General features: G+C 46.0%; 1 protein-coding gene across 1 annotated transcript; it reads right to left on the bottom strand.

Moving 5' to 3' along the window:
• Nucleotides 1-3017: 3017 nt before the first annotated feature.
• On the bottom strand, nt 3018-3446 carry LOC140213478 (uncharacterized). Its single transcript, XM_072284728.1, has one exon. It carries the CDS (start codon nt 3444-3446, stop codon nt 3018-3020), a length of 429 nt encoding a protein of 142 aa, XP_072140829.1.
• Nucleotides 3447-9875: the final 6429 nt, after the last annotated feature.

The raw sequence follows: 9875 nt of genomic DNA on the forward strand, positions 1-9875 counted from the left end.
CCAAGGAGTTTTATCAGACGGAAATCACGCGACTCGTTAGTCAGTGGAATAAATGTCTAAATGGTCGTGGAGACTACTTTTAAATAAAGTACGCCGTTCCTCATATATTCGCATCGGCTGACTTTCATTTGACTCGCCCTCGTATACATTACAGAACTCTTGCTTTTTATACGTGCTCTCTGTTGCGACTATAATTTCGGTGCAATTACTCACAGTACACGACCGGTGACAGCTGCTCCTGCGCAATACATTGGAATGAAGGAAAGCGTCATTGAAATTTTCCCTGGCCGTTGCATTTGTACAAAAATGTAAAGAAGGTTCTCGAATGATAAAGTTTCATTAAAATAGTTGCCCTCAACTTGTTCATTTCATGGCAATTACATTTTCCATATCAGCGACATGCACTGCATCGCTGGTATGGAACTGATCTAGTTCTAAAGTTCGCGTGATACTTTATTTAGTTATTAAACAGACAAAAAACATGGAAGCATTGATATCAGTTATTTCGGGTACAATTTTTGGGACATGCGAGCATGTTCATTCATGAAAAAAATGCACATTGTACTTGTCTTCACAGTGTGTAGCGTTCAAGAATTCATTTGCAGCATCTTTAGCAATGGCAGTGCAGTTATTATTCGTGTATTTGATCCCTCGAGGAATTCATAATGAGGAGGCCGAGCTGCAACGTGAGCACAACCCGAACAAAATTTCTGGCTACGTCACTGCACCACGGGGTGAGGTATGTATGTACTATAAAGAAAGCTCGGACACGACTCGGCCCTTCGTTATGGGATGCCATCATATTCACCGAGCGGGACGCGTAGGGAGTGCGCGCCTTCCAGAAGCGTTGGCATTCAGATAAGATGGAACAATTATTTGATAAGGAGCCGAGATAAGTACCAGATGATTAGAGTATTAGTGCGAAAAAAAGCAGCGAAGTGATTGATGGAACCGGAATCATTGCGAGCGCGGGTGCTGGTACACTACAATGATATGAGTTTCAAATACGAAAATTAACATCGAGATTGGATAGGCAAAATGGTAGATAGAGATAAATGTAGTAAAACCGGAATAAATCACCCAGGCTAGGTGATTATTTGCCTCCACCCTGTTTCAAAGCAGATGACCATAAACATCATCATCATCATGAAGCTGATACATGTGAACTATTCTTTCCCTTTCCTATCGTGCAGTTCGCGTTCTATCGCTGCCTTCGTTTAAATTCTTTCAACTCGTCACTGGAATAATCCTAAGCCTTGGGGAATGGCGTAAGTCGGTCATTCCTCCCGAGATGCATCATTCTTTTCGGTTGTAGCATCGGCAGAACTTCAATAATGTATGCGCAGTAAGCCCAGCACAGTTCAGCGCGGTATTAGTTGGAGTAAACAAGTGCAGACGCACACTGATCCAGTCTCCTGTGTAGGAAAAGACAACTGCGGTTATGAAATGGCGACACACGGCTGTTTTTTTTTTTCGTCCTCGTTGCTAGCTTGCTTTTGCGTTTTAGAGCTGGCTTCATTTGTATTCTGTCACTTCGCTGTTAGGTTAGAGATACGCTCCATAGCACGACGTTATGCCATCAAAGGAGTTAGTGGTGTGACCACGCTCGCCAGGTTCAGTATTTTTCACTTCTGCAACCTCGGCGGAGCCGCAGTGACGTAAAACGTGATTATTTATCGGCTGGATCATGATTCGTGTCGATGAAGGACACAGCACAATATTTTTCTGATTTATTTATAAACTCGCAAAAGATATTGGAATTGCTGCGATGGACATCGGCGACATCATAGTCGGCCATTTTAAGAGAGTCATTGTGAGAGCTTGACAATGGCGATGCGCCTTTTTTCTTGCTGCGACAGCAATTGAGTGCTAGAAATTGAGTTTGCTTTGTCCGTCCGATGTCCGTTCCGTTACGACGACGGCAACCGTTGTCGTCAACGAAGGTACACAGCGATGATTTGCGTCTGTGTCAGACCGTCTTGTCATGCCCAGCTAATTCCCATTGCCATAAGGTGAAGAAGCAGAAAACGTGTTTCCATCCACCTACAGTGAGATTAGACTGGCTACTGAATCGTCGGACTTTACTCGCTCTAATTTATTCATCAAAATTTTAGATTTGTAAATTGATTACTTTGACACATATGTAAAATCCCCCCGACCCTTGGCCTATCCCCGGGCATGAGTATGTGCAAAGACATTGAGGTCATCATCATCGTCATCATCATTACAGCCACAGTCAGCGAGCAATGTGCATCCGAAAGCTAAGCATGATAACCACTCAGCTATGCGCAACTTTCTTTTCTTGTTTTATAACAGGGAAATCAGATGTTGAGGTCTAAAGAGTTCCACACAAAGGAGCGCCTATGGTGAGGCCGTCAAGAATGCGCGTCCCACAGAACATCGACTCTGACGGCTTCTCTTGCGCCGCATACACCCTATGCACACAAGCTGCAGTTTCACGGAACAAAATGAACTCGTAGACTCAGATGTTTCAGCATGCGTGGCACACACATTCAACTTTGGCAAAGACTACGTCGTCCCCTGAAGATGAACATCTTACATGGAGGACCACCGGGTCCTTAAATATTACAAAACGAATAAAATATGGTGTAATGTGTATATCTGTTCTAAGGGTCCTTTGCAGGATGCCCCTCTCCCTCGCCCCCGCTCACGCAGCAAAAGAAGCTGAAAAACACGGCTTAGCAATTTTCAAAACCATGGTCAATAGCTTCAGCTTTCGGGCAGTCTTTTGTGACCTGGACGGCTTCTTGAAGCGCAGCCTCTAAGCGTCAGTCGCTGCCGCCGGTGCACCATATAGTGACGCTGTCTGCAAATATCGCGGGGTTAAGGCCGTGAAGCTCGGATATTTTCCTCAATAGATCGACAATGGCGAGGTTAGCGAGGGTCGGGGATACGACTGACACCTGTGGCGTCCCTCTAGAACCAAGCCTAACCGAGTATGACGCGAGGTCTCCCACTTGGAGGATGGCTTCTCTGTCAGCCAGGGAAGATATCGTTTAGTCATGAAAGGGTTCGCCCAGACGAAGGCTCGAGAAAGTTCCCAAGACAAAGAAATGGAGGATGTTGTCGAAGACCTTCTCCAAGTCCAGGTAAAGTATGGTTCGCGTGCCTCTCGTGTTGATGACCTGATCCTTGATCAGCCATATGGCGTCTTGCGTCGAAACGGCCGCTCTCAAGCCTATCATATTGTCGGGATAGACGTTCTTGTCTTCCATGTACCGGGAGTCCCTATTTCGGATTGTGTACTCGGCCACCTTGCCCACACACAAAGTGAACGAGATGGGCTTGCGAGTGGCGAGATTGGGCGGCTTTTCGGGCATGCCAATGAGGATGGTGGTGCCTCTCTTCCACATTCCCGGAACTTTGCCACTACTCCATGCCTGGTTGACGAACTCGGTCAGGTACTCTATTGAGTTCTCGTCCATGTTTCTCAGGGCTTTCTTCGTGATCTTGTCTGGACCGGCGGTCGATCTGCCGTGTGGGACCCGTCTGACTTCTTGAACCCCAAACTCCGCGTACAGCTCCGGGTTGATCGAGCCCCGTAATCTTTGAGGGGGTAGTCGGCGGGCCGGAAACCCCCGGTAGGTTCTTGTTCACCAGCTTCCCTAGGACTTCGCCGGCAAGGCTTTCTGCCTGGCTGCGTGCAAAATGCATGCCACCGTGTTTCTTTGGTTCGACTTAATATTTGTATCCTCCAGGAAGTGCTTGAGGAGGTTCCAAGACTCCTCTTTGCGCATCTGACCATCTATCGAATTGCAGACATCATCCCACTCCTGTCTAGAGAGGCCCTCACAATGATCCCCTATTTTCTTGTTGACTTCGGCAATCTTCTTTCGGAGTCTTCTGTTGAGACGCTGCCTCTTCCACCCGGACAGCAGGGACTGCTTGACCTCGAGCAGATCGGCGAACCTGCTATCCATCTTCTCGACCGAGAGATCTCTGCCAACTTGCTTGGTGGCGGCCTCAAAATCCCTTCCGATCTGTTCCGTCCAGCGTTCGAGATCGGGCTTCGGCTCCACGTTTTCCGCATATTCTTCCCTTATCTTTCGACTTGTCCCCGTCGGTTAACCTGAATTTTCGCACTCTTCTCTTCTCTACCCACAGGGGTGTGGCTAGGATGTAGTGGTTACTGCCCAGGTCTATGATGAGGTTGCGCACTTAGCTTCTGCAGCTCCTTTGACGAAGGTGAGGTCCGGAGCTGTTCCCTGCTGGCCGACGCACCGCATCTAGTAGGGAATGGCAGGTCGGTAACGAGCATCACGTCTCGGCTTAGCGCCTCTCTCCAAAGGTACTCCCCTTTGTGGCTGTCATACGGGTAGCCCCAGGTGCCGCACGGAGCGCAAAAGTCGCCTGTAATGATATCAACGCTGTTCCTGGAAAGTTGTGCCGTCCTGAAACGAGGTTCCTGAATCGCTGTCTGAGGCCCTTTGGGCTGCTGCAGATGCTCAAGATGAAGAGGCTCACCTTGCTGGCGGGTCCGGGAACAATTTAGATCATGATGTACTCGATCTTGCTCCACGTCATTTGGAAGTCGTGAGCGACGTGTGGGAACTTCTTGTTTATCGGGACAGCGATGCTTCTTCCTACTTCGTGCTACGCTACGGTACGGTAGCCGGGTAGCGCGACGCTTTGGGTTAGTGTTTCTTGCAGGAGGACCAGGTGCGGTTTCTCCACGTGTGAGCTAATGAATTGCTGCGAGGGGGCCCTCTTGTGGAGAAACTCCCTGCAGTTCCACTGCGATACTCTGTACCAAATAGTATGTGTGGCCAAATTGTGGATGTTGTTGCATTGTTGTGCTAACCTTCTGAGAATGCCTCAAGTTCTGACTAGCCGAGGTCGTTGCCGGGAGCGACAGCACCCGCGGGCTCATTATTGAAGCTGCCACATTCTCTAGGTACCATTCCATTTTGCAGAACCTCTCGTTGTACCTTTCTTCTAATGCTAGCATGCTGCCCTGGAGCTGCGAAACCATCTCGTTTAGCTGCTTTCTGCTCTCGCTCAGCGAAGAAAGTATCTCCCGAATCTCCAACTTTGGTCTACTCGCCGGTTTGTCCTGATCGCCAGCAACATTACTTGCCAACAGCGACATCGCAGCGACAACTCCACCTAGTCTACAGAAGAGCTCCCATGATTAACAGCCGGTAGGCGCCTCATATAGTAGCATTCATGGCGGAAAAAACTCAGCGATAATGCATATGGACAGAAGAAAAGGATATCCTTGTCTCTTCTTCCGTCCGTGTGCTTTAAAGTCCAGCTTTCTTCACCATAACTCCAACCAAGTGTCCCAAAATCCTGCCTTGCTATATAGCAGCACTGCAAATCTAAAGGGAAAAAAAATATAACTAAGATTTCGTGTATGGCACTATGTAATTTGCCTTGCGACATAGTTGTCGTAGAAGTTGGGTTCATAGAGTTAATTAGTGCCTAGTCAGTTTCTTGAAAACGAGTAATTCAGTCTTAAAAACAAGAATCATTTAACAAAACAGCAGCATTTAACGCGTCGTGCAACCTTTAACGCGAAAAGCCTGTGGTAGAGCTGAAACAACTTTAATAACGTGTGTCAGTGAGCGGTAAGCCGATGGCTATGCGAGAGGGGCGCCTGCGAATGGCACTCACTCGTGGCTTTTTTTCTGTACTTCATGACAGGATAGCGCACCGTGGGACGTTGTGGGAAAAGTGGCCACATCTCGAGTTTTGCAGAAAAGCAAGGACTCAGAGCGAAGGAGGGCGGACACATGAAATTGGGTTTGGAGCCCCAGGGATTATAACAGAATTTGAGTGTCGCTTTAGTCACCGAACAAGCAAACAAAGAAACAAACAAACAAAGAACTTCAAGGACACTCGAAGAAGCGTTCTAGGAGGATCCATTTTGGCCTAGTGCAAACGTGTCGAGCGCAGAGGCATCCACAGCGCGGTGTCAACGTTCAGTCTCTGACCGTTAAGCCTAAAATCTTTGGCCTCTTCACTCGCTCTGCGGTGTTTAACTTCTGCTCAAGCTTCATTGTTAACGTGCCCCCTATATATAGGTTAGTACCAGTAGAATATAATGATTGGATAATTTTCGTTTCAAGGATAGCGGTTAGCAGCCGATCACGGTTTGGTAATGCCTGCCGTTTGCGCTAATCTCATAACACCGTGTAATCCTTGGCCGCTCTCGACTGAGTTTTCCCGCGACTTCTGCGCGATCGTTGACAGTACGTTTCTGTTTGTTCGTCTGAAGAATGAAAGAAGGTAAAGCAAAACACCGTGCTTTGCATACCTTAGGCTCTATGTACAACGAGTCAAATAATCGTAAAAAGAACAAAGAATTCCATGAAAGAAACAAAATGAAGAGCCTAATTGCATCCATGAGAGCCGGGTCTTGTCATAATATAAGTCATTTAGCACGTCATTTTCGTTAATGAAAATATTTCTTCTAAGCGGCCAATTATTTTTTGCAGCTCGAGAGATGCGCCACACCAGTGGTCGATAACGTACTGCCAAAGACGAAGTGTATACTTCTTATTAGTCGCCCATATGGCATATATTTACTGATTGCAAAACATAACGTCAGCGAAAGGGTTGGTCAGCGCGTATGAGGCCATTTCACAACCCTCATCTTGAATTTTCTAACATGCTCACAAATTGCGTGGTGCGCAAAACTTTTACGACTCCGTAGCCCATATAAAATTCGAGCACTGAAATTGCTTAGCGATATCACGCCTTCTTTCAGTACACGAGTGGTCAGAGAAAGCTTTCGAAATATGTTGCGCCTATAAACGACATCTTTAACAGAGAGCCCCCCGGCTCTCAAAGGGGAATAACCAGTTTAGTTCCGACTATACACGAGTGGTCAGAAAACGTTTGCGAAATGCATTGCGCCTATAATCGAAATCCTTAACAATAGTCAACAGGCTCAGAGTTCGCTTAAGGGAATAACCAGGCTAGTTCCGGGGTGTTGGCTCTTTTGTCAATACCTTTTTTTTTTTTACCGAAATCGTTTCTGTCCAACTGCTGGTTCTGTGAGTTCCTTCACTACGAAGCAATCGTATTGTTGTCATCAAAGCAGCGGAGAAAAATGTTATATACAAGTACGCGAAACTGTACAGATCTCTTTGAAATTACGCGGACAAAACTGTTGTTTTGTCCACGTAGTTGCCTCAGGGTGGAGACTTACCTCTTTGGCCCAATTGTGATAGGAGTGTCTCTCTGGGCTCTTTCTGTATTTTTCACGCAAGGTACGACAGCCGTCGCAAAAACATAGTAGCAAAAAGTGGTCTTGTCATCGATCCGTGTAGCACGCGTTAAGTATAACCATACTGCGCAGGTAAGGTCGGCAAAGCCGAATGAAACTACTTCCATCACAATGATGGCAATTTCTTTCTGCAGAGGTCAGAGGTACGCTTGATTATGTACCTACTGGCCTGATAGATTGTGCGTTCTTAAAAAGAAAAAGTTTCACAAATTATGAAAATGTTTTTAATACACCTTAATTCTCGCAACATGAATGGCGAGCTAATGTACAGCTGAAAGACCAAATGAAACTAACCTTGGCACTTAGTAGAAAGCATGAATTTTTTTAAAATGTATATATCAAGCAGCCTTTGCAGAAACTTTTACGGTATAACTACTAGTGGATATGCCGCGAAAGAAGGTCGCAAATGCAGACGTTTATGACGCCAGAGCTGAAAAAATGTGCAAAGATAATTTAAATTCCAGTTCAGTGAAGCACAAAGACTTCTTTAGCGAGTTGAGGATGAGATAGGGGTGGAGTCACCGCGCATGGCACTATCGCGTCGCCGATCACGTGAGGAGACTAAAGAGAGCGTCACATTTGTATGTTTTTGCTCACCTATCTTCGGGATCGGCACACATTTTTGGACTGCACCCTCTTCGCAATAAGTTTGCATTTTTAAGGGTACATTATTATCGAGATCGGCCCACATTTTGACGAGTCATTACGTGTGTAAAACCCTGAATAGCTTTCAGGGTTTTACGTGCCAATACAAACCGCGATCTGATTGTGAGGCACATGGCTGCGGAGGGAAACGCGACCTGGCCGTCATAGGTACACTGTCCGGCTTCTGTAAAATAAGACGTCACAGCTTCGCTCTAAGGACGACGTAATGAATGTGGGAGCAACGTGTTAGAATATCACACGAAGTATGGCTCGTAGCTTTAGCGGCAGTATGAACTGCAGCGAACACAAGTCGACGAACTAAGCGCACGTCGTGTGGCTTGAGCAGAAACGCGCGAACACCATCGCTTCGAGCTACAGTGTCTTGTCCCTGTTTTCGCCTTGCGTCAGCCTTGCGTGCCAGCCTTGCGGCTTGCTCATGGGGTACACACTGTGCGTCAGCTTCGCGCTTATGAACTGCAGGCTTTTGTCGAAGTTATCGCGTAGTTTCGGCCACTTGTTCCCGCGTGTACACATCCACGCATACGGGGGAGGATAGCACTAAGTCCTTTCAACTGATTCTCAAAATTAGGGGATTTATGATGGGAATTTGATGAGCGTATAATACGTGGCGAGTGAGCCGCGTAGAGAAAGCTTTGCCTTTGAAGAAAGAACTCATCATGTTTCGGGGTCAGACCATGACGAACTCTGCGACTATAGTACAGTACGGTATATGGAACAAGTTAACGAAATGATCTTGTGCCAGTGCACCCATGAAAGACTTGATTTGACATTTACATCGCTTTTTGGGTACAGGACACATCGTTACCTCGGTGCCGTTCCCACTTCTTCATTAAAAAAAGAGGCTTTAATTATCTATTCCAGTTTAGAACTTACCCAACTTTCTCGTTTAATATGTATCATCGGTCACAGTTGTGAAAAGGAAGCCAAACGTCTCTCTTTGATCCTTCAGGTGCAATACCGCAGTTCCTGATCAGGCATAGTGACTCGTACAGAAAAAAAATGTAGATAGAAACATCTCACTTCCAAGGAAGACCTGCGTCATATATGACCAAACTTCCAGCAAAACTAATTTCGCGACTGAGCAACCCTGCCTCAGGTGGTTTCATTCCGGCACTGGAATGAAACCAGTTTTTTTCTTTCTCCCTATGGCTGAACAAATCTTTGAAATAGTCGAGCACGAAGACGGAAGTGATTTATTCGCCCACATTTTGCCGATATTTTTAATTTCCGAGTTCTAGGAGCAGGAAACTGAGCGTAGAGAAGAATACAAACACAACGCAAGTCATTACTGTTCTTACGCACAAGTACATTCTCAAGTACACTCCTTCGCGTATTGCCCAAAATAAAGATAAGGAAAAAATACATATTGTAATTTCTGGAAATATTGTCAAAACATATTCTCTGATCTGTTTATATCACCAGCACACAAATATTGAGTGCGATTCAAGGTATCAGCTCTCATACTTTTATTGGCGCGTCTTGCTTTCTCTCTCATTTTGCACAGAGATAGTTAATGGTCTTTACAAGGGGAGTTGAGGGAACAGGTTCTCTTATGTATTCTGAGTCACCACGGACATTGAATAGCGCAATCAAGGATTACCGTAAGCATAGTGAAAATCTTGAGAAATGTTTACAATGATTCCGCAGCTACCTTGGCTTTCCACAGGAAAAGCAGAAAATCATCTATCAAGAAAGGGCACACGCAAGAGACACTATCTCTCTAATGCTATTCATTGCATGCTGTGAAGATGTATTCAAGCTCTTGGACTGGTAAGACTTAGAAGTGAGGATAACGGCGAATATCTCAGCAACCTTGGCTTGGCAGATGACATTTTCCTGTTCAAAAACCCTAAAGAGGAATTCCAACAAATGATTCAGGACCCTAACCGAGAAAGTGCAAGAGTGGGTATGAAGGTTAATACGCAGAAGAGAAAGATGATGTTCAGCAGCCTGG

The sequence above is a fragment of the Dermacentor andersoni genome, chromosome 10 (genome assembly GCF_023375885.2).
Source record: "Dermacentor andersoni chromosome 10, qqDerAnde1_hic_scaffold, whole genome shotgun sequence".
Taxonomy (NCBI): Eukaryota; Metazoa; Arthropoda; class Arachnida; order Ixodida; family Ixodidae; genus Dermacentor; species Dermacentor andersoni.